This window comes from Pituophis catenifer, unplaced genomic scaffold, assembly GCF_029215685.1.
Source record: "Pituophis catenifer annectens isolate HBS135680 unplaced genomic scaffold, rPitCat1.0.hap2 SCAF_7, whole genome shotgun sequence".
In the NCBI taxonomy this organism is placed as follows: domain Eukaryota; kingdom Metazoa; phylum Chordata; class Lepidosauria; order Squamata; family Colubridae; genus Pituophis; species Pituophis catenifer.
The window spans coordinates 51174827-51201072 of record NW_027256887.1 but is presented as its reverse complement, the minus strand read 5'-3'; the positions used below and the strand labels follow the sequence as shown (position 1 = coordinate 51201072).

Sequence of the window (26246 nt, the reverse complement as noted above, 5' to 3'; positions counted from 1 at the left end):
CAAAAACAAATTGTTGGGAAACAACACTATTAGCCTAGACACAGAACATTTAGAAGGCCACGGAAAGACACTGGGATGTGAGCCGAGCTTTGGGAAAGGAAATGCAAGTAGCTCCCTAGAAAAAAAACTGTGTTCATGAAATAATTACCTCTTTGTTCAAAATCTCATTGTCTTTGTAGTTCTGTCCCTTTTCCTCATAATTACATCTTACTAGTCTTACTGACTTCACTAGGCACATGTGAAATACTTATTTGCTGTTTCCAAATGCATATATATTCTAATTTATATATATCTATAATACCACACTATTTATGACTGTCTTTCCCTTTATGGTTATCAGTAAACCAACATATGTTCTGATGTAATGCGTCCTGACCTTCAGTTCAAATGTACCCCTAAATATTGTGCTGTTTTTGGGCCATATATATACAGAATGCAATTAAGTATAAATAATTGTCAAAAATTGCTGACATACCATCTGACATTTCTTTGGCATGTATAGCTATATTCATAGTGCATATTTAACTGTATTCAATGTGAAGAAACAAAAGGTGAGAACATGTATATAAAACACATTATCTAATCCTTATTAGAGACATAGAGTTATATTCTTATATAATTCCATTAGAAATGGTCTTTGAATCATTTGTAACTATAATTTGTCATAAATATTTCTTAAACTATAGTTGCAAAATGGAGGGTAGAAATTGCAGGCAGTGGAATATAATGTCGTAAAGATTTCAGTAGGAAAAAAATCCTCTGTTGAGGAGAAAAAGCTTAAGAATATGTCAACTAGTTAAAAGTCAATGGTCTGTATATGCCACCATAAAATTATTTATTATTCATAAAATTCATTTATTATTCATAAATAATTTATCTTCTGACCATTTGTCAGTATATACTTATCAGGGAATTACACAACAAAATGTGTAATTTTTGTACACATTTTGTACCACTTGGAATTTACAAATCTCAGTACAAATACAGAATAACATTCACATCAAAATTCCATGTGAAAAATTCCATGTAGGAATGGAGTCTTTAGCCAACCTTTATGATTATGGTACAAATAATACCTAATAGGTTTTACAGGGTAAATATTAGGTAATCTAATTTTTTAATGCAGAGGATGGTATACATTATCCTGATAAGAATATTCAGTGCAAACAGAATGCCATTTATTTAACTAGCAAGTAAAGAACTGGGTAATTAGAATGACAACATTTAAATCCTTCACATTCTTAATCCTAGTCTAGAATGGTCCTCTTCATTTGCTATTTACGTTGGAAGAAACATGAAAATGGGAGCCTTTTTTTTCCAAAGCATAAAAGTGATTACTTTGTATTGCTTAAGAATGTGACTGAAGAATGGCAGATTTTAAAGCTTTTTTGCAATGTGAAAGGTAAATAGACATATACTATTTTCTTTTTAAAATGATTTTTAAATGGCAACTGATTTCATTTCTAGACTTAAAATAACATAAAATAGATAAACAGCAGAAAATAACCATGTTAGGAATAAAAACTGAGATAATTAATGAACTGATAAAAATAAAATATAGCATTTTATGTGATGTTTAGAAGAGTTTTTATAATGTATAACCATTATTTTATTTAATATTTCTTCAAAAATTCTTACTTGTTTACCTGTCCTTTTCCTTCTCCTGTTAGCTAAATCTATTTGAATTTTAAGTTGTTACTAAAATTATATGTCTTTTGCACTCTTAGACCTGGGTCACAACCTTACTTAGAGGAGGAAATAGTCATAAGGTCACTGACTGGTCAGATGAAAAGGATTTGAAATGCTTCAGCACTCAGGATTTATTCTTCCAAATATCTGCCTTATGCTATAAAATATGTCAACATTCTTCTTTCACTTCTATTTATTTATGTGGGCTATAGAAAATTTAGCAAAGTTTCAGGTAATGGAGGCACAAAATTAAAACCTTAAATAATTGATGTACCACATTTATGTGATCTGATAAAGACTAAAAATTTTAGAGGCAAGAATAAATCATAAATTAATATGAATTCAATAGGTTTTTATTCTTTAAAAATGTCTAATAGTGAATCCAAAAAGTAAGTGATCTGCATTTCTACACCAGAGTTCTTGTAGAGTCCCATTGGATTCAATGTAAATATGTTCAGGTTTATGAAAATATGCTAGATAATAGACAAAGATAATTGTTTAGGCTAAAATTTAGAGGAATGTATAAATATTATGAGCACAGAATATTGAACAGTCAGTTGTCCAATCTTTTCTGAATGTACTTTAATTTTGTAGTCAGCTAAAAAAAATTCTATAAGCAATAAAGAATAATAAAGAAAAAAGCACACATTCTTCTCAGCTGTCATTGGCTGGTCAGTTTATGGTATAAGAGTGAGGGAGAGTCATTTAGACTCATGTTTATGTATTGAGAACTATATTGGTTTGCTCTTTCATTGAAAGGCACAAGTTGAAAATCATAGCCAACTATGAAGATTGAGATTCATTGCTGAGTCAAGTGTTATCTACCCAAGCAGCCTTCCTCTCATTCCCTACAGTTAATAATACAGTGTGCTTTTAATTGCTTAGTTAAGCACTTAAGACTGTTAAAAATATAGCAGAGTGATGGAGACAAAGATATTTTCTTACCTGACATTGCTAGTCTACATCTCCTACTTTCCTGCCAAAAGGTTTCCCTCATTCCATTTCTTTGTTTGTTTGAAGATAATTTACTTGCTGGGAACATGCATTTAGTATGCACAAGTGGAGGCTGACTCACAATTAGCAACTTCTGTCACAGCCACCCACTAATAATCCAACCAGAAATCCATAGCTAATGTAGATGTTGCTGGATCTAGTTATTGCCTTGTTTGGGTGAAATGAGGTGCATGGGTCTGAGGCCACATGGTGCTGAAATGTAAGTGACTCCAGAAATCTTATCAGCTGGACATAAGAAAAAGCATGCTGTCTGCCATATATATAATTATATTGTAGTTTTTAAATTCTTTATGATGTGGAAATTAAGTATTAATGGACTTAAACCTAATGTTGTGTGAAATTTGTATTGTGTGTGTGTTATGCTTCTTTGTTCGGAGAAATTGTCAAATGTAAATGTTTGTACTATCTGTCATAGATAATTCCATTAAAAGATTGAGCCATGAATTTGTCAAATACCAAAATTATATTGATGAATTGTTGAGCTTTGCAAGTAGTTTGCCTTTTTTAAAAATTGGGTTGGGCTCAGATAACAACTGAGAATCAGAAAGTTGGTTCAATATGAGAAATAATGAAGGGCTTTAAGGATGCTTCAGCAATTGTTCATGCAGCCACATACTAGGCCAGTTGAATTTCTTGTCATTTAAGAGCATTCCCACCTCAGATCATTGCAGTAGTCCAGCTCTGAAAGTTACCTAACTTTCAGAGCTGGACTACTCTCTCCCTCCAAGTAGACTGCATTATCAAAAGAGACTTACTGCATCAGCACTATATCTAGAAAGATCTGGAGAACGTGTATCTGTTTCTTAAGTGAGAGTGGAACCCAATCCAGAGCATATATATCTGAACCCTGAAGTTCAACTCCTGGTATAAATACAAACTTTATCTTGCCTGAATTCAGATTTAGTTTACTCTTCCATACCAGTCTCTTACAACCTAAAGACAAGAGGAGGGGGGTATTTGGAGGTGTAATCTCTGAGCTCGCAGAAAGGAAGTAATAGCAGAATTTTGATGACACTAGCTACAAATGTTCCTTTGTATTAATCCTTACGTTATGACAGCATAACAATACTTCCACCCTTCAATACTTTATGTAGAAGAATGACTAGTGTTCAAAATCAAGAGATTCTGTAAATATACACATATTAGAAAATTAAAATAATTTTTACTATGCAGTCGTATTTTATCACTTCTAATGTTTTATATTGAGTTTTTTTATAATAATAAAGGTTGACTATTGATTGACTGAATATTTCATGAAAATGCTTGATTAACTGTTATTTTAATCTGATACTATGGTTTTACACTATTTCATTCCTCACCAGTATTTCTATTTCTCTCTTGCTATTCATAGGGACATTAGAAATTGAGATACAGATTACCTTAACAACAGCCGCTCCTCCCTTTTTAAACAATGAAAAAGCAGACAATTTCAACGATGTAACTGAAACTTCAACAAATGCATGTAAGGCCCTGTTGTCTTACAACTTTTCAGAGCAGTTCTATTGTGAACTGGGTTTGCACTTTGCCGGCAAAGCAGCTCTGACCCATGGAGAGCACTCCTTCAGATCAACACTGCCTCAGGCTTTGCGGAGTTCTCCAAGAAGTCTTACATTTCAGGCATCAAGTTGAATTTCTTCTGGAGATGATTAGCCCAAACCCATGACAGATTTTTTCCAAGATATCTAACTCTTTATGTTTATTTTATCCTGGCTCTTTTTGGATGTACTGGACACAAGTAACCTACTCATTTTACATGTTAAAGGACTGGTAGAGAGCCATTAATTTCTTAAAATATTTCAATGCACAATTCTGTGAGCTCACATTAGATAATAAGAAACAAGCTATAGGATTATGATACTTGAGTGAAAGATTCCTTTCTGTCTTGAAATCTTTTTAAAAACATTCTTAATAATCAGGAGACAGTGATCTTAGGCTTTATAAAAAAGGCATAAGCTGTAATAATAATTGGTGAGATATTACACCGGCCAGTTAAATAATGCAGCATCTAAGTTTGGGATCAATCAAAAAGTAAATTGTGGTTTCCAAAAGCTAATATTATTCCCTAGTGTTGATGAATCATCCTTAAATGAAATTAATTTTGAAGAGTCATAAGCAGGCTCTATTTTTAGAGGAATTATGAATGTGACAAAAGTCTATTGCTTTTTGATATAATAGAAATATCAGACTATGGCATAATCTTTGTTTCAGATAACCTGAAAATTAGTTAGAGCTACATTGCATATTCTCCAGCCCTTTATATTTCTCTCTCACACTCTCTCTAGGAGAAGATGCAGAGCTTGGGGGCTGAGTCAAGAGAGTAATCAGTCTAGAGTCCTTACATTCTCACAAGCAATCCAAGTCTAGCCTCCCTTGAATTTCTTTAACTCTTGTCTAGTGCCAATTTAATGTCAACTGTAAATTGACTAGATTCTTGTGTATAGGCTTGAGCAATAAATAATCTTAACTGGAACTGAATGTGTGGTCCTGATTCTTTGTGTCTGTCTGTCTGTCTGTCTGTCTGTCTGTCTCTCTCTCTCTCTTTCTCTCTCTCTCTCTCTCTCTCTCTCTCCTCCCCCGACACACACACATACACACACACACACACACACACACACACACACACACACACACGGATAATTATATAGTCATTGCATTTAGTTAAAATCAATTCATGAACCTTTTATTGCAACTCATGAGTTCATATTACATTCTGACTCTATATAATACAAAATGGAATTTAGAAAAATTGAGGAATGCATGAATGATTAAGATTCCAACAGAAGAGGTGCTACTGATAATATACATATATTCCAAATTTCACTCAAGCTATATGTTTTATGTATTGGGGAAATTACACGGAAATTATTTCTGTGGACTATATATATTTAAGAGAATTTATGATTCTAATTGCGTTACAACAGGGAAAATAGTAAATTGCAACTCTTAGTTCAAAGAAATACAGGCCGGTTCTAATATAATATCCAAAATTAAAGGGCTAACCTGAGACATGTGAATATGAAGCAAAGCCCATCTAAGAATGCTCCAAAACACTTTTTAATTTACCATTAATTCATATATTGACTATATAAGTAGGAACCTGTTTTTTAGAACAGGTTTATTTTGTCCTTCTTCCAACAAATGTGGATATAAAGAATATACAATGCTTAGTTTGGTTTCAGCCTTCTAAAATGCATAATTAGTTCAGTTAGAAGGTAATCCTAACGAATGTTCTGGCACTACGCATATATGAGCACATACAAGCTTCATGGGCTCCTGCATGTTTTTCTTCTGACATGACTGTATAGGGACTAGAAGCATCCACATCTGTTTTTAAATTAATTAGATTTCCCTGTTTAAATTTAAACAATGCAAGTTGGTTGTACTTATGATTTTATAAACAAGTGAAAATAATGTTTGATCCAGATCTTTTTAAATAATAGTTCAAATTAGCCAAAAATTCATCCACTAGTTTAAAACTCAAGTCTAAGACCAAAACTATCAAAGCAAAAGTATTGTGATAACCATGTATCCATTGAAATCAAGCACTGATGTAAAGAGATAACATAAAAAACAGAGCTTGCTGACAAAATGTAGAAGTGAAGTTTCAGATGGAATAGCAAGAGCACTGGTAAGAAAGTGAAATATGAGGTTTCATTATATGAGATCATTATGTTTCTTCTATTGTATGAATGTCTGGCAAAAATATGGGATTCTATAATTCATATGATGTGCACATTTTGCACCACACCCCATGTGGTAGTTTTACTATCTTACTATATACACTGTAACAGTGTAAGATAAACACAAGTATGACTTGGCATTTATCTCTAGTTATTACTGAGCCACGGGGACATTATTTCAAGAACTGTGTGTGTGTTGCTAAAGTAGAAGAAGGGTTTGTCAGAAGAGTGTGTGTGTGTAAGAGAGAGAGAGAAAGACAGAGAGATAGAATAGAAAGTACTTCCTCATTCTAACAAATGAAAAAAGCTGCATGGTATATTATACAAATGTTCATATTCATTGACACTCATACTATCATATTACATTATACACACACACATACACACCTATTTATTTATCATTTAGGATTATGTACCAAATAATCTCTGATCCTTCCCACTAAATTAAAAAAAATCCTTGAATGGGCTATGCATATATTGTAAATATAAATATATTGTATTTTCAACATGTCCTTTTATAATAGTGTCTTTTTTCTGCATTCTTTCAATTCATTAAACTTGAACCTTTTTAAAAAATATGTAGTTTATCCATCACTTTGTTTTAAAAGGTACACAAAGAGCTGCCAGAGTAGCTTACAGACAATGTAAAACAATACAATATAAAGATACATGCACAATAATTAGATCCATAATAGAAAAAGCCATGCTTACAGACACCCCCTTCCAAGATTAATGGCAAAGTCACAGTTAACAATGATCACTTATTTAATTAGAGCTACTATAAGTCTAACTCTGGATCCAACTAATTAAAAACTAAGCAGTTCAACTATAGTTAAGTAACACTAGTACTACATAATTAAGAGTTTTAAGGATTTGTAATGCCTCAAGCAATAGAAGGCACTAACCAATCATACAGTGTGCTACAAATGGAAAGTCCTCATCTAACTGCTGAAAGCAAAAAGAAATGTAAAAAATATAAAAGAATAAAAAAAGCCGCTTAATGTTCTTTAAAATGTTTGCATAATTTAAAATATATATAGCAACAATAGACAAAGTGTTAAACTTCTACTTTAGGTAAAACAAAAGAAAGGAAAAAAATAAGAGAATAAAACTTAACTTTTGGAAAGAAAATAATAAAATTAGGATGTTCTAGTCATGATAACTAGGTGAGTGATGTGGGACAGACATATATCTATTTTTCTATTTATTAAAGATGCAACTGTAGGTACATTTTTAACTGTAGGTTACATTTTTAATGTAAAATATTTTCTTTATCTACTGGTATAACGTATTTTACATCTTGTATTGTTCTTAGAATCTGTTCATCTTCCTGCGTATTACATGCATCCATGTGATTGATATTTCATTTGGAGAAAACAAGGTTCTAACAATTTCCCTTGTTAAATATTTTTTGTTACCATAACATTGAGATCAGTTATATTCATATAAAAATACATGGGAAAAGGTGAACCACTGTACAATAGTTCATTTACAGGTCAAGGATCAGGGGAACTGAAATATCTTTCCACAACAAAACAGGGATTTATTTGTGAAAATGAGGCAATATTAGTTGTTCAGTGATATTTTAATAGTATATGAATAATTTTATTTTTTCCTATGATATACATTATCAGATGCAAAATATTTAAATCCAGAAAATATGCAATATAAAAAAATTGTTTATTTAAATAAATTATTCATAGGTTCTTACCACAGCATCAAAAGCACTTTCACATATGGTTGCCAATTAGAAATCCTTTTTTTCTTTTCTAGACTATGCTAGGATTAGTTTTAATACTGATAAACAGTGTATCAGTTAGCGACTAAAAGAAGAATTTCTCCGGAAACACCATATATTCAGATGTCTTATGATTTTTCATGATGGTGATATATTCCAGTTTAACAAAACCTTTAAAAAAATCTAATTGTTTCACTTCCTAGGGCATACCCTTTCCAAACTAGCAATCCTTTTAACAAATAACATATGTGTACTTGCTCATGGTGTTAAATTCCACTCTGTATTTCTAACTTTCAAAAAATAAAGGAAATATATTTTGAATGAAGCTCCTGAGGCATTACAATTTAAAATTTTCACCTGAACATTTTATGTATACGTATACCTGCATCATTAGCAGATTTAAATTGTATGCATTAAAGCTTTTCTTCCTGTTAACCAAAGCAAAGTATTTTAAGAAAATTGATCAAAATATTGGTACGACTTTTATAATTTTCGAAGATTTGACCAAAAGATAAATAGAATGAAATGTCTTTGCCTACCTTCAAAGTAACCAATTTTTGTAGTCTGTGGCTTCTTTGGTGGTTTCATGGGGGGATGTTTATTTTCATTGTTTTTGAACAACGCCAGTCGGACAGCTGGGTCTAGACGACAAGAACAAGTTAAAATCAAAAGGTCAGATCTTGCTCATTCGTTCCTTGAAAGAAATATTCGCCTTTTAGCCATTTATTAAGAGAAACAGAATATCCTTGTAGGTTTTACATTAGGAAGGAAAATATACTATTTCTAACATTAAAGAGTTAAAGTTAGAGCGCCTCAATTTCAATCATATATCTTAAAACAACTATTGTTTTAATTTGGTTACAATATACAAAATTGCTGTCATAAAACTACAATAAAAAGTATACTTGAGTTAATAGCTGAATGTTCTGGTTTGAACATGTATTTTCTACTAAGTTAAAAAAATGCAAAATATACACTTAGCTATAGTGTATATGTTCTTGCTCTCATTTACTAATAAAATAAAATAAAATAAAATAAAATAAAATAAAATAAAATAAAATAAAATAAAATAGTTCAATGGAAGTTTCTCTCATGTAAGTAGGAACAGTATTATAACCTAAAGGAATTAAGTAATTAAGGTTGCTACTAAATTGAATCAAGAGTCTAATTTGAGATTTAAAAATCTAAATATCTTATGATCTGATGCTAAAGCTAAAGAAACAATCTAATGCAAGAGACTACTTTGCACTGTCTCTCTATTTGTCTTCATGCATAGCTACTTTCTAAAACACTGAGCTTTCCTCTCAGTTTAGTTGGGGTTATCCAACTAGCTGGGATTCTGAAAATAGGAGAACTACATGAGGAGTGGGCAATAATCTATGACAATCTATACCTCTTTTGCTTTTATACTCCACCAGAGTTGGAAATAGTCCAACTGTGGCACAATAATTTTGTCCAATCAGTGTTTTTAAAAAGCTTATTCTTCACATCTTTAACTTGAGGTTAACTTGAAACAGTTCCTGCTCCTCTTCCCAATCCAACTTCAAAATTACTCTGACTGAATTAGTGGAATTCAGAGGGTAAAAAATAAAATAGGTTGCTGCTGATAATAATAACAATAATAATAATAATAATAATAATAATAATAATAATAATAATAATGAAAATAATGAAAAAAGAAACTGAAAGCTTTATTTTGGCAGCTCAAGAACAAGCCCTAGGCACAAACTGTATAAAGGCAAAAATTCAACATGTTACCACCAACAGCAAATGCCGCCTCTGCAATGAGAAAGATGAGACAGTCGACCACCTAATCAGTGGGTGCAGCAAAATTTCACAAACTGACTACCTACAACGCCATGACCGTGTTGCTAAAATCATTCACTGGAAATTGTGCCAGAAATTTGGATTTGAGTACAGCAAAAACCACTGGGAACATCAGGTTGAGAAAGTTTTAGAGAATGAGAAACTCAAGATCTTGTGGGACTTTAGGATTCAGACTGACAGGCACTTGGTCCACAACACACCTGACATAACAATAGTTGAAAAGAAAAAAGTATGGTTCATTGACATTGCAATACCTGGTGATGCACGAATTGAAGATAAGCAGCAAGAAAAAATCACAAAGTACCGGGACTTACAAATTGAAGTTGAGCGACTGTGGAAAAAGAAATCGTGTGTTGTCCCGATTGTAATTGGAGCCCTCGGAGCAATACCCAAAGGGCTACCCCGCTATTTAGAAATTCTAAATTTGCCGGACTTGAACATTTTGACTCTACAAAAAACCACCTTACTTGGAACAGCTTACATCCTCCGACGATACCTTAACAGTTCCTAGGTCCTTGGTTAGGACTCGAGCTGCTGAGCTATTAACCAGCCTCAAAGGCTGTGAATCTCACTAAAGATTAACCAATAAATAATAATAATAATAATAATAATAATAATAATAATAATAATAATAATAATAATAATAGATATTAAAGGTCAAAGAGGTGCATTATGCTCTACTGTTTGATTACAGTTGTATCTTAAGGAATATTTGCCAATATTCTTGGTTAGAAATGTTCCAGTATGATGCCAACCCCTTTTCTATTATCCCTTAATAGAGAAAAATAGTTGTAGTGGACAGTAGATGAATAAATCACAGCACACATTTGGTTTAATTAAACTGTGGCCACAATTTATTTAACTATCTGAATAAAATTCATCATTATCATGGACTTTAAAGGAGAATAGCCTTCTGAGCCACTACCTAACAGCATTGATCCACATGCATATACTCAGCCATCAGATAAGTACAACTTGTATGGAAAGCAAAGCTGGGAGTCATCTTTTCTTTTGATAAAAGCCACAAAACCTTTATATATTTTGAATTTAATTTTCCTTCAAGTAAGTTTTCAGACATTGATAAATACATACTGAGTAAAATAATATGATATGCAAGTGGTCTTGGTCATCAATTTTATTTTGCGCTCAAGTTAGTACTCTGTTTTTAGTGTGAACAACTGCTTTACTTCTCATGGAATTAGATATATATTGTCAAAGGTATATTTAATATCAACAAACTATGAGTATTTAATTTAAATTAGAGCTTGTCAACCCTTAGAACTGGCAAGCAAATTTATTGGTTTGAGGTAAAAGGGAAGTTCTTTATTTTATATCGTTATAAAAGATTTAATCTATTAATTCCTACTATGCTTCTACAAAGGCCATTATATTAGGAGATTTAACAGTAAGTTAAGTCTCCCCAAGTGATTTAGTGAATACAATGATATAAAAAATGAATTTTTGAAATGCTGGTTTTATTTTGGTTTGTTTCTTGAAAGAAGTTTAGTTCATAGAAAATATGTAAATATGTTTTAAAAAACAGAAAATCTAAAACTAAGTTCTGAAGCCTGAAATGCACAAAATGACTAGATGAATTAAGAAATAGCACGTCCTTTACATATTCTGCAAATGGTTACTACATAAGTTTGTGTTTTGTCCATATCCATTTTGGGGGAACTTACCACCACCTAGGATTTCTTTGACATGAACGTATATGCTCATGAATCCGGATGTACCATATGTATAATTTCCTACCAGAAATTATAATTTGCATTGGAAATGTTTTAATGGGAGATGGTCCAGATAAAAGGATATAATCCCGAGAAAGTCTAAACAAAACCAATGGAAATCAACACCTAGCTACTAATTGATTGGAATAGAAATTATGGCTGTCTAGATTAATGAGAAAAGACTGGAAGTTGAAATAGGGAGCTTCAGTATTTGCCACTCCTTATATTATATTTGGCACAGCTAGGTGTATGTATTATCAATCTAAATCCAGTTTCTGTCATGCTAAAAGTATTAACTTATACAAATGCTTTGCAAAGTATTAAAAACTTTGTTTAATTTCTGTTTAAACTGTGTTTAATTTCACTTAATATTCTCATTTTGTAATAATCCTTTGTATGTTCCCATCCATTATTCAAGTCCATGTTAATGGTAAGTCTATACCAGTAAATCTGTGAGTCACAGGGCCACAGTTTGGGGAAATTGGGTGATATATGTATGTGTGTGTGTATTCACCAAAATAAATACATAAGTTTATGTTTATGTGCATGCAGAAATAGAAATATACACAAATGCCTAAATACATTTCTATTATTTTTATTAACCATTAAGACTATTATTGAATTCTTAATAATATATGAATTATTGTTGCAGCTACCTTAATATCTGTAAATTGCCTAAGTCCATAAAGGCTGAAATGGTAAATCAATAAATCCATAAATAAATAGCTCCTAAATTTCTTTTTTAGGTATATTTCCCATTACCCAATAGAAAAAACTATTGGTCTTTCTAGTTAAGGCTAATGGGATGTAAACTACAGTTATATGTTTCCCATTCTTGGATTCAGTTATTTTGATTTTGAATAGGGATATGTTTGGATTTTTTTCAGGAACCCACCCTCCCCTCCCCAGGATTTGGAGGTCTTCTAGTCCAACCCTCTGCGCAAATGGGAGACAATATAACATTTCAGACAAGTGGTTGTCCAATCTTTTCTTAAAAACCTCCAGTGATGGTGCACCCATAACTTCAGCAAGCTGTTCCATTGATTAACTGTTCTAACTGTCAGGAAATTTCTCCTTAGTTCTAACTTATATCTAAGCCAAAATCTGTTTAGACCTGATATTACCTGATTAAGATTTCATTTTGAGCCATTTATACAAAAAATATAATAATGAAGACTACATTACCACTCTCCTTTTTTTGTTGAGATTTTTTTTTAAAAAAATACAAATCAAGCTTATTTATTTATAGTTTTTCACAAGTATTTAAAGTACCTTATGTATTATTGCTCAGTAATTATTTTAACATGCTTTGCATGATTAGTTCTGTATTATGGGTGAGACTACCACTCAGTAAATAGTTATTTAATATCCATTTAAACATTAACCCATAATTTCCAGACAACTCGTATCTGATGCTCTTTCACTGTTCTGCTACAGCTGGTCTCTATTTTTATATTAATTACATTCTCATCTACTTGGGAATTCTTTTTAGTAAGCAAACATATAAGAAAAGTATTTTCAGTATTGTTAATATTAAGCCCCTTAATATTAGAAGCCCCAGAAGCCCCTTCCTAGATGACAAAAACAAAATAGCTGACTTTGATATTCTTTAAGAAAAAAATATTTATGGCTGGATTAGTCACTAGTTACATAAAACAGATCACATGTGGAGAAAAGATGATACATTCCAATGATATGTGGGCCACCAAGTTGAACATATGTGGAAGATTCAACTGGATTCCTTCCTTCTCTTCTTTTCTAAATAGTGTAATAGAACAAGGCAGAAGGCCATGAGAATCGCTATTTTTTATGCAGCCTTTTGGGGCCAGATAATTTTCTAATTTAATAATTTCAAACCTGATCATACTAGCGATAATGGATTAAATATTTAATACCAAAGTGTTAAATGAGCATCTTCAGCTTTGGTATATGTCAGTTACAAAAGGTATAAAAAATGTCATTCTGGCATTGCTTGAATCCAGGTAAATTCATTCTCAACATAGGCATATTTATTTCAGCCTATTCTAAGTAAACTTGTAGAAAGCTTACCCTAGATTATTACTATTATGGAGAAAGCCTATCCATGTGGCTGCTAGGAGTTAAGAACAACTTGATGTCACATAATCCAACGATCACTCTATGTAATCACTCACAGAGCATAACTATTGTGATACAAGGACTCAGTAAATGACTCTGAAGCCCGTGGGAGTGAGACCTCCTAATGTGTTTCACTAAGTTTGAAAAGGAAGCAATGAAGGTAAGCTATAACCTATAACAGGGGCAAGAGTAGTCAAGACAAGTCTCTGTAGGAATTAATAGAAAGCAATCCTCCCAGAGAAAGTACTTCAAAATCAAACTTGGAAGATGGATAAGCCAATCACTTCTTCATAATTGCCAAGGAAACTCTATGCTTATGACTGTAACATTCAGGGGAGTTTGGGTGTCAGATGGAAAGATCTCCAGTTGGGAAGACATTGAGCCGAGGTGGCGCAGTGGTTAGAATACAGTACTGCAGCTTCTTCAGCTGACTGCTAGTTCAGCAGATCAGTGGATCAAATCTCACCGGCTCAAGGTTGACTCAGCCTTCCATCCTTCCAAGGTGGGTAAAATGAGGACCCAGATTGTTGGGGGCAATATGCTATTTAGTATACTGTCTTTGGTGTAAGCTGCCCAGAGTCCTCGGAGAGTGGGCGGCATAGAAATATGACTAATAAAAAAAATAAATAATTTCTTTGGTTATTGGGAAGAGTGAACGATATAGCCAGATAAAAGCAGAAAGGAAATCTAATCACCAATGGGATCACTACTGAAACACGAATTGTATTAAAGGCATTAAACAAGAAAATATCAAAATGGAAATGAAGTGGATGTTTTAGGAACATATTATCAAGTGAACTGGAATGGGCCATTTTAAATATTACATGATAAAGAAAAGTGGTAGTGATATTTTGCTATAATCCAATAAATGACAAGATTAGTAGATATCCAATGGATATTAATATTGACAAGTTTGTGTAACTACTACAGATACAATGGTGAAGGACCCTGATGAACTCTATGGTAAAGTGTATGAGATGAGTACTACAAAATCTGGAAAAAATGTACAACTAAAAGTTAGGAAAATAGAAGAACCTGGAATTACAAGTAGAGTTGGATTAAAAAAATAAAATAATGCTGGAAATAACTTTATTAAGCATTTTGTGGTTGTTCATCTGCTTCAGGTAACATAAATGAACATTTTAAACTTGGTCATCACTGGATGAATAACACTGGAATCAAATTAACTATATAACAGAAAACCAAAGATGTGCAATTCAATCAGCCAAGACATTTCTTGGTACAATTTGTGGAGCTGAACATGGTTTACTAGTGTTAAATATACAATATAATTAGACTTTAGAGTTTAAACTTTAATTAGTTTAAAAGAGAGTGGGTATTATCAGAATACCTAATGAATGGTGTGGAAGAAATTTGGTTAGAATATAAGATTAGTGAATGAAAAGATTTGGTAAAGTTAATTTATACAAAAGAGATCTTGAGAAATTATGGGAAGACAAGCAATACTAGACAACAATACTGTCTAGAGTAATCAGGATAGGCAGCATACAGTAGGTTTAAACAAACAAACAGCAGGAAAAAGCTGGATTTCAAAAAAATCCAAATGGTTTTCAGAACACATCTGGAATATGATTATAAATCACTCCCTGCAATTTATAAATTATTCCCTGATTTCTATCCAGACAACTGATGTACCACACTCAAAACAACCCAACAGCTTTTCATGGTCTAGAAGAAGATAGAAACAAAACAATTTGCAGAAACATATAATAGTCGGAAAACCCCGAGCAGAAGTCAAGATGATAAGCTTTTATCTGTATAGTCACTTGAGGATGGGCCAACCTAATGAGCGTAAGTTAGTAAACACTTGAAATTAGAATTTAAGAGATCTAAAATCCAACATTTTCCAATTATAGTATAAATCAATAGTATAATATAAAAAGCAGAATAATTTAAAGAAATGCTTTTATAGGCACTTACTTTATATGAACAAAAAATTAGAACATATTTCTATATTAATGCATATGGTTAGGAGATTGATATGAATATTACTAATATGAAACACTTCCCTAACTCTATTAAAGCAATAACAGATAACACATAAAGAAATTTGATTATCTGGCATAAGAATTGTTTATTTTTTAAAAAATACTCATTATGGAAAGGTTAGTATTGTATTTCATTCATTCATTCATTCATTCATTCATTCATTCATTCATTCAATCAATCAATAAGGCTATTTGATCTTGTGACTTTGGAGATGTACAATAGTAAAACAATTTAAAAATATAAACAAAATAATAATAAGTATCCAAAACAAAACAACAACAACAAAACAAAAAGACCCACACAAATCTCCAACAACTGCCACATAGCATACAACAGGCTTGCTATCCACTCTAGCTGAAGTCATGGAGATGAAAGCCAGGTTTTAAGGACTCTTTTAAAGAAGGACACAGTGGAAGGCCAAATGAATCTCTTGGAATATTGTTCCAGATGACAGTCCAGTTGTCCAAAAGTCATACATGCATACATGCATACATGCATACATATAAACACACACACACACACACACACACACACACTGAAATAGAAAAGACAAGCTTTCTGAGTCCTACTGATAACTAAGTTTAATGAATGGGACTTGGAGCAGGCCATCTCTGCCTGCTTGTACAAAACAGGGAGAGCTATGAAACAGCCAGTCCTTCAGCTACCAGGCACCATAAAGGATATTAAAGATAATAACCAGTACCTGGAAGCCTGCGAAACTCAGAAAGCATATATGTGTTGACTGGTTTTCAAAAGCAGCCCCACATAAAGCACATTGCAATAATCTACACACAAACTGATCAAAGGACTGGCCAAAGGACTTGCCAGGCTAAATAAAGGCCCAACTGGTAAACAACATATATTTATGCAAAAGCCTGGTTACAGTAATCACTTTCTCCTTGAAAAGGAGCTCTGCCAAATTGCACACTAGTTCTGAAGGCAGAAGCATAGGTTTGTTCAGGAATATCACTGGTCCTGGGAAATCCAAATAATCACAGGACTTCTCAGAGCTCTTCTTGAGTCTGTTCTTCCCATCTAGGCCCCCCCAAAGCCTCCAGACATTAGAAAAAGATCTTGACACAATCACTCAGTTAGCCTAGGTCTGTGGGTACAATTGGGTATTGTCAATGTACTCATGGTACCCAATGCCAAATGAACATATGACCCTAACAATGTAGGTGTCATGAAGGTGTCAAACAGGCGAGGCAAGAGTATTGAGCCCTAGGCATTCTACAAATTAAACACTTTGCGATCTACCTGTTCTCTGCTACCAACACCAATTGGACTTGACTGCAGAGAACAGAGAGTTACTGCAACACTGTAAACACTGCCCACCCAATCCCCACAAATGATGCAGAACGCTACTATGATCAATGGCATTGAAAACTAATGGGAGACCATGGAGAACCAGGAGGTTGCACTACTCTCATTCTTCTACATTAGACATCATTAACAAATGGAACAAATGTTGTCTCAATATTACAGTATATACTGGTCTGAAGCCTGACTGGAAAGGCTCTAGATCACAGGTGTCAAATTGGCGGCATGCGGGCTGGATGCATCACACAGGCCATGCCCACCCCAGCTCCACAAATGGGAAAAACATCACAAAATGTCACGTGACGCCAATGTGTTGCTGTGAGTTTGACACCCGTGGTCTAGATATTCAAGTTTCTTCTGAAGCACCCTGAAACTGGAATCCAACCAACTTCTCAACAACCTTTAGAAACTGGACCAAATTGTTCAAAACCATTTGGCTTAGCATTGGCTAAACCACCTTGTAGATGACCTTTACCAATGAGGAGAAGAATGGATAATAAACAGGTGATTGAGTTAGTAGATTTCAGGATGCTGTCCTCCTTAGGAATTACATGCTTAAAGCAGCTAATCACATAAGACCTTGCCTCTGATATTTTCACAAGATTTGCCTAGTCAAAATCTATTCCATGTGAAACTGAATTATTCTATCTGCCAGATGCCTAGAATATTTCTCGTGACTTGGCAGATGATCCTGTGGTTTTTCCCTCCTCAACAATTAAAAGTTACTTTTAAAAAGGGCAGCTCAATGACTGTCTGTGGATATAATAAGAGTGGAAAAATACCTATGTAACATCTAATATGATCTGTTGTTGTGTTTGGTTGGATTCACATCTCATCCTCCCCCATCTGCACTCTAGGGGTCTTTTCTGGCATTTCATTTTCTGAAGTTGCTCAGAAAACCAAGGAGCACCTCAGGATCAACCCACAGAGAAACCCTGTAGGAACCATCTAATCCAAAGCCCCTCCAGGCAGGCATCAAAGCTTCTTCTGAACTTGTCATTAGATCATTGGAAAAGCCCAGCTAGTTTTGTAAGTGCTAAACCTTCAGCACTCATATGGGAGGTCTGGACATACATCCAACTCTGAGAAGGGACTCAAGAATCAGCAGAGCTAAATGAAGCCACTGGAAGAGCCACCTCAAGACCCTGTTGCTGATAGCCGTAAGAACTCATCCCACGAGTCTCCATTTTGGCTCCCATTTGTAATTTGTTTCCAGCTGCTGTTCTCTTGAAGCTGACCAGCACTGTTATCAGGTGACAAAAAACTTATTTGGTGTCTGATCACTCTTCCTTATAATACCATTTAAATAAATAAAAAATCAATCAATCACACCATATAAACTCAAACTTAACTCCAGACCTCCATAAATATAGTTATTATTCCACGACCTATTTTGGGTTATTACATCATAGCTAATTTGTATTGTAAATATTTAAGGGTATGTGATGACAGTCCTTAAATACTTTACCATCACCCAATATTAATTAATTGGCATTTCTAAAAATAGTAAAACATAAACGTACTTTTTTGAGTTCAAAAATGGTAAAAATGATTTGAAAATAGGTAGCTTCAGTAGGACTGTAACCACCTCTATAGATTCAGATAGCAATGAAGAACATTCAACTCCATAATTCTGGGTAGATTAAAAGTATATATTTGGATGACTTAAGAGTTTCTAGACCATATTCTACTGAGAATTAATTATTGCCTACAGAATTATATATTCAAAGTCAACAAATAATCCTACTGACCATCACTAAATTGAGGGGAAAAAAGATTAGTGTGAGGTTGTCATATATGCTGTTCTCTTTGTTCTTCAGTTTTGTGAACTGAACTTTCTATTGCAACTGGCTGCAATACCAAGATTTAGCTATATATATATTCTTTAAAATCAATTAAGCAGAGCTTTCTTTATTATTAAACATCTTAGTATATGCCATCATGCTAAAGGCTGATTTTAAATACAATTTTTAGAAAAAGTAATATGCATAATTTATATTTATATTAGATTTAAAAGGTACTCACCAACTTTTTTAGCATTATATTTTTTTGCTTTCATCTTATGTGCTCTTTTTAGCATCAGCTGTGCAGTAGAAATGTCTTTAAAACCCCTAGAGAAGAAACAGTTATTCTCCACATGCAAACATAGATGTTTGTTTAATAAGCATGCAGGCTAGTAACTTCTGGATGCTAGCAGCAGCCCTTTTGCAACACTGAATTTGGCTCTGGGAGGTCTTTTGATCTTTTCAAGGAAGCGTAAGGCCAGAAGACATGCAGAGAAAATGTTAAATATGCAGGAAAAAAGTTCATGTGACTCTTTGGGTTCCATATATTTCTCCTATCCAATTCTAAAACAAAATATATGATTTTGCTGCATATATTACAGTGCAACCTATAGAACATATTTTTGATTTTATGGGTATTCAAAACATATTTTATAATCATAGAGCTCAGAACTATATACATATGTCCTAACAATATGGTTACCATTAGGAATGCTGATGAAAGAATACCTAATGCTCTAGCTATCATTTATGAAGAAGGTACACAATATTGCTGAGCAGAATAGCAGAATTATTTTATATCATAATGTCAACATGTGCAAAACTGTCATCTAAATATACTATATACTTTCAACCCACCATTTATGGTTAAAAACTAGTCATGACCTAGGTTGGGCATGCTACAGGTGCTGTCAGCCATGGAATGTTGGCTAGTGGGAACAAGGAAATGTGTCTTCTCTGCTGTAGCTCCTCTCCTCTGGCATATTCTCTCTTCTGGAATGGGACAACTTGCCACAGCCAACTTGCTGCAGCCAAACTTGCTAGAAGACAATTTGCCACGGGACAATTCAACAAGTATAATAGTTAAATTAATTTTGGTGGAACCATGGCCAATAATAAAATAAAGAAAGTCAATCCAGAAATATAAGAATTACAATAATGTTGACAAAAACATGGCCACCAATAATAAAAGTACTGAATTAAATGATTAATAAAGCATTGAATTGTCCTGAGGTGAGCTGGCCTGTGGTGAATTGGCCATGGTGAGTTGACTGCAGCAAGTTGGCTGCAGCGACTTGTCCTAGACCCTCTCCCTTCAGGTATCAGGATGACCCTGAGCCTGTTGGCTTTTTGCATTGTGTGCCTATGACCCCAATGTCTTAAGGGTCCCATTTCCTGGCTGTATTAATATTCAGGGTAACAGATTTACTTGGTGCCATGTATATTTATTTGTACTATTTTAATTATTTTAATTGTTTTTAAATTATGTTTATGTTTTATGATGTATGCCACCCAGAATCATTTTGTTGAAATGGACAGCTATAAAAATAAAATGAATAAATAAAACAAATTTAAAAGAAAATAATGACCCAAACATACCATTCTTCTGAAATTTTTTCCTCCTTTTCAGATCGTAATGATAACTTTTCGGAGGACTTTGCCTCAGAAAGCTGTGAGGCAGTGTTTCTTCCTGACCTAAGGAGAGCAAGAGCAAGATGCTAAAAAACTAGTCCAACAAGATTTAAATCTCTGCAGCTTTTGCTGTGCTATAAATTCCCATTATCTTCTGAAGTTAAGAAATAAAATCTAAGCTCCAGGAAAGCTTTATGCTGAAGAATAATAGAAGTTAGAGATTTATATAAAATATTTATATTTGTACTTCAAACATATCTCAAGATTTTTTTTTACAAAGAAATATAGGGTATAGTAAAGCTTTCTTTATGTTAGATATTTTTCTTTTAAACTCTATATAATTTTTATTGTCTTAAAATTTTAGGATTTGAGAAATTAGTACTGTTATGCTTTTCTTTAAATGCATAAAGGATGGCTTTAAAAGTCAACTGCTTAGCTTGAAAAGTTAAAATTCCGAATTTGGTGTGTGCCATTTTAGTTATGAACACATGTGCTTTTAATTATTTGCAGGAATTAGAATAGCAAAGCATCTAGATGTTTTCAATTATTTGTCCAGTGTTCATCTTGGGTATTGTCAGTATGCAAATAACCACAAAGAGCAACAAATAAAGCAATTTATTTGACTTACCGGTTGCTAACATCGCTGTTTTCTGATAATGTTGTCATTTTCCTAAGCTGCCACATTTTATGGGGAGGTGATTTTAAATGAAATGAGCTGTCCTCACTTCCTGTTGATTTGTTGCACTTGTAAAGAGAGAATTTTTTAAAATCAATAATTACCTCACTTTTGCCTGAACATGAAATATGAAAGAAGGGCTGAATTATGTACCACTTTCATTTACTGAAATTTTTATAAGCTGCTTCTTTAGGGCCAAGATAGTCTACAAATAAAATAATAACTAAAGAAAATACTAATATCAAAAAAACCACAATAGAGGAAAAAGATGAAGCTTCAACTAGTTCTAAGAATGAAACCAGTGCCAACACAGGCAATTTCAAGTCAATCAAAACTTAAGTAACTCAGTCAGTTGAAACAGAAACTGAAATAAAAGTAGCAATACTCTTGAGTTGTGACATTGAGTGAATGGAGGCAATCACTAACACTTGCCTTGGGGCAATTCCTATTTAAGGTCTGCTTCTAAAAATTGAGCTTGCACTGTTGGAATAGATAGTAAGCCTAATGGGGAATATAATTAAGAGGAGGCCTCTAAAATATGCAGTCTCATAGAGAAAAAAGATTCTCAACAGGGAAGTAGGATTTTTAATTTGGTACGGAAATGCACAGCCAGCCAGATCAAATTATGTATCATAGTCAAAATACTTATATATCAGTCATTAGATTTTTTTCATTAGCTGAAACTTCCAGGTTACATTCAAAGTAATCTCATAGTGTAACTTACAGTATTTCCATAACACATTGTTCTTATGTGGTAGGGTTTCTTTATCTGGATTTAATAATTAATGCAGCCTGCTATATAATTTTTTGGTTTGTATGGAATATTTCTTCACCTATAAATTATACTTTTAGGAATATGTAGCACTGTTGAATAAAGTTTTCGCAAGATTTGCAAGACATTGCATAATGTACATGGAAGACAAGGCAAGTAAGTACACTAAAGTGCATGGAATAAGAATAGGATGTTTTTGTTTACTATTCTCTTAGGACCTGACATAAAGTAAGTTATGTGTAGAGAGAACCCTGTGAAGTCAGAGGCTTGAGGTTTTTATAACAGCTGCATCTTGCAAAGACAGGATGCATTTTAAATTTTTAATGAAACAATGGCCTCTGTAGCAGTAGAAGCAGCCCAACTGAAAACTTCAAAGAAACATCCGGCATTGTGGAACATTCTCCTATACCCATAGTCTCTTTTGTTGGATCACAGCCACAGACTTTAACAGGATCCAGTCATTTTACCATAAGCTGGAATGCACTAAATTTTCTCAATATACCTATGGTGTGAGCAGATTTAAACCTCAGTTTACACTGCTGCTAGATCATGAATTTAATTTTTAAACATATTTGCAGTATTTTTTCATTCCAGCTTATGGTACATTTACTGGGATAGGGGTCACACTTAAAATCAATGAATTCACTCAAGGGCATGGGTTTAGAAAAGGATGCAAATCTTAACTACTTTCATAAGAGGAAAATTAATGGATATGAAGCACTACTCTCTGCAGCTTATGATCATTCTCTTACTACTGGAAGGAATACACTACACATATAGTTAAGATACACTTTAGAAAATATAATGAATGTTTACACTTCAGTTTATCAAGTAACTAACAAATATTACAGTTCAACGATTTTTAGATATTCTGAAAACCTTCAGCTGTTGCTATATAATGTATACTTCAGTCTTTTTTAAAAGCACTTTGTCAACTAGCCATTTTTAATCCACTGCCAAATGTGCAGCTGAGACATATCATTTTTTGTTTTGCTACTGTGAAGTAAAGTGTTGAAAGAAATCCAAAATAAAGGGGGGGAAATTAAGCAAATCAAAGAAAAGCTACATGAAAAATTATATCTGGGGATGAGGAGGAAGTTACAGACTTCTAAAAGTAATTATGTTTCTTCAGTCAATAAATTGTGGTATTAATCATACCAAGTGTAGCACGTTTCTAAAGGAATGAACAAAGGCCAAAGACGAATAAAGTTTCCATGACATGTTACCTTTGGCGAGGGCAACTGGTCTGAGCAAAGCACTGTTTGTGAAAGGAAGCAGTTGGAATCCAAGGCTGGCCATTCTTTCTCAATGACAGCCTGGTTTAAAAAAAAAGGCAGTGAATGCAAGGACAATATAAAGTCATTTTGATAACTTCAATAAAGTAACATTTTAACTATGTTGCATGAGTTTTCCAGTATTCCTGGATCATATATTAGAATTGTCACCCATCATGCAGCCAAACAATAAGAAGCGATAAGGAATAGTTTTGGATTAATGATATACTTAAAAACTTACTGTTGATTAATAGTAACACTAATAGAGATAGGTTTTAAATTATTTTTCATTCATATTTAGCTCCAGATATTGCCAGGGACTGGATTTAACTCAGAAAATTATCTCCTGCATGTTATAGGTGTTTTTATGTAAAATTGCACAATTGAATTTTGTGAAAGTTAGAATTACACAGGAAAACCGAAAGTACAGGATTCTTATGGAAGTATTGTCTGGAGAATTAATTAATTAGTTAGTTAGTTTGTCTCAAGAATGTACACAGCTGCCAAACTTGAACACTGCAATTGTGGAAGGCATATATTAAAACAAAGAACAAAACAAAACAAGATACAGTCTCAATTAATATTGAACAGACATTCCTAGGCAAATAGAGGCCCACCTTTCTACCTTTCTCTGAACAGAAACTCAAATCATTGTGGCCCCATGGCCAAGAAAAAAATCAGGTTTTAGTATTTGTTTCCTGAGGCAACTGTTAATTTTTGAAATTAAAATTTGCTTTCAAAATTTATAAGTTGAAAATTACAGCTGTGAAATATCACAATGATTGACTTTTGAGACTATTTACATTAAAATAATTCCAATTGTGTTCCCTGAAGTACATATACTTTCTTCTTTTCTCCATTTTCAGTTGAAACCAAAGAAGTACATAATAAGTTACAGTTCCATCTATTACCTTTGCTATACCTTTGAAATTGTAATCTCAAAAGAAGGCACACTGGAGACAAGTAATATGTTTGTAATAATGTTTGTTTACAACATAAAAGCTGAGCAACTATTATCAAAGCATAGAAGCAAACACATCCAGTCAAGCAATGCCTCCCAAATCAGTCACTCAAATCAGAAACCTATAAATCAGAATGTTTAGGGCACTCTGACAAAGTACAGCAAGACTTTAAAAAATTATTGAAAGTGGTGGTGCTGAAACAGCATAGTATAGTAATTTAAATTTTTCCATCTGCCCAGGATTTCCACATAGATACTCACTGTATGGAAAGGGCTCCTGGCAATTTCAGAAAAGAATAAATTTGTCCACAGTTTAGGTGAAAAGATCCTCTAGATAGGAATATTCTTTAGCCAGTAGCCTAATTAATAATAAAAGTATAAAAGATGCAGAACGAAATTAACACCACCACTTTGTTGACATCAGATGGTAGTGCTAGTGGTGATTGAGTTCATAAATTAAGCAGATTTAGGTGTACTTAATATTGAATGGGCCATAATCAGAATTCTAGGGCTCTTGACTGGTTGGGAAAGTTGAAAAATATTCTGGCAAGCCACTTTTGTATAATTGCTAATCACATGAAAGTGTCTGTAAAGTAATCAGAGGTCAGCCTCAGAGAATGTCATTTTGCTAACCTAGTTTATTGGTTAGTTCTAATGACAAGGTAACCCTTGAAAAGTTATTCTGGGCACTCAGATGATCTCTCTGAGCCAAAGTCTTTTCCCTAAAGACTTCTCACTCTCTTATCTGCAACTGAATTTGGGTCAGGTTTATAATCTTTCTCATGCTGGGAGAAAGGCTTCCATGTTGTTACTGTTTTCCTTTTTTCGCCAATCTTTTCCTAATTTCCTTTTTTTCCCCCTAATAAAGACAGCCAGAAGATCAAAATAACAACCAGAACAACCAGAACAAAACCCAGAAACAACAACAACTCAACTCCTTGTTTGGTTTTATCAACTTTTAAGTTGCTTTCTTGGCACAGAAAATATAACATTTTTAAACATTTGCTAACTAAAGGACTTATAATCAAAAGTTATATCCCATTACCTACTTACTTCATTAAACACAAATTCGTCCACATTAATTTCTTTATAGTCATCCTCAACTTCATCAGTTTTAACAGCTGCCAAAGCACTGGCTAGTTTCTTTCTCAAACGGAACCCTTTCCAAAGTGCCTAAAGAAAAATGTAAAGCATGCTATATGAAGCCATAGATCAAGTCCACATCCAGATTCTCTACGTTATCCCATTAGAAAGATAAAACATTTTAGACTCTCTTTTTTTTTTTGCCTAGCAATAGCTCAATGATCTGTTTTTTGAACTTTATGTGACACTTAAAACTAGAAGACAAATTAAATATCAGCATATGCCTAGAGCTCAGAACACTCTGGAGGTTTGATTCAAGCAAGCAGAATGGAATCCTAAACTCCTTCAACTACAAACTAAGGTCAACTAATTAATTATTTGACAATTCCTTCAGGACCTACAATAAGTGCAGAAAAATGTGTGTGTGAGTGTGTGTATATGTGTATTCATTCCACTGAAAAATAAAATACAACAAAGCCAATGAGGAGGTGAAATCTTGAATAATGATTTACAGTAAACATCCCATAAATGTATGCATTAATTTTATTACTTTTTTTAAATACAGTTAAATAATTTCTGCCACTTTTCAATACTTTTCAAATAAACTTCCCAATAAAATGTTTTAAAATCTCCAATACATTTAAACATTTCTGCAAATATTTATTTTTAATAACTCCCCCCGAGATATGTACACACAATTTAATCATTTGCTTTCTAGTGTAAAGCTCTGAGAGGCTACATTTGAGAATATTTCAAACCCAATAAATTGGGAAATTAAATTAAATTAAAAATGAAACACTGAATTTGTAATTCTGCTGTTCTTGTCACTGACAGAACTGGCTTTGCCAGTTAGAATTGCTCCTTCAAATAACCAATGAGGTTTGGTTATATATAATAATGGATTTATATTGTATGATTAGTTAAGATAATTTGCGGTCTGTTTCAACAATGATAAAAGA

General features: G+C 33.2%; 1 protein-coding gene across 1 annotated transcript in view; it reads right to left on the bottom strand.

Annotated features, from left to right (window-relative positions):
• Positions 1–26246, bottom strand: part of LRRIQ1 (leucine rich repeats and IQ motif containing 1) — a 101707-nt gene that overhangs the window by 21959 nt on the left and 53502 nt on the right. The window contains exons 18-23 of the mRNA XM_070947349.1: positions 25258–25377; positions 23196–23285; positions 21150–21265; positions 20489–20584; positions 19131–19216; positions 8661–8762 (exon numbers count right to left, since the gene is read on the bottom strand). Coding sequence (XP_070803450.1) covers positions 8661–8762; positions 19131–19216; positions 20489–20584; positions 21150–21265; positions 23196–23285; positions 25258–25377 — 610 coding nt within the window. The remainder of the gene's footprint in view (positions 1–8660; positions 8763–19130; positions 19217–20488; positions 20585–21149; positions 21266–23195; positions 23286–25257; positions 25378–26246) is intronic.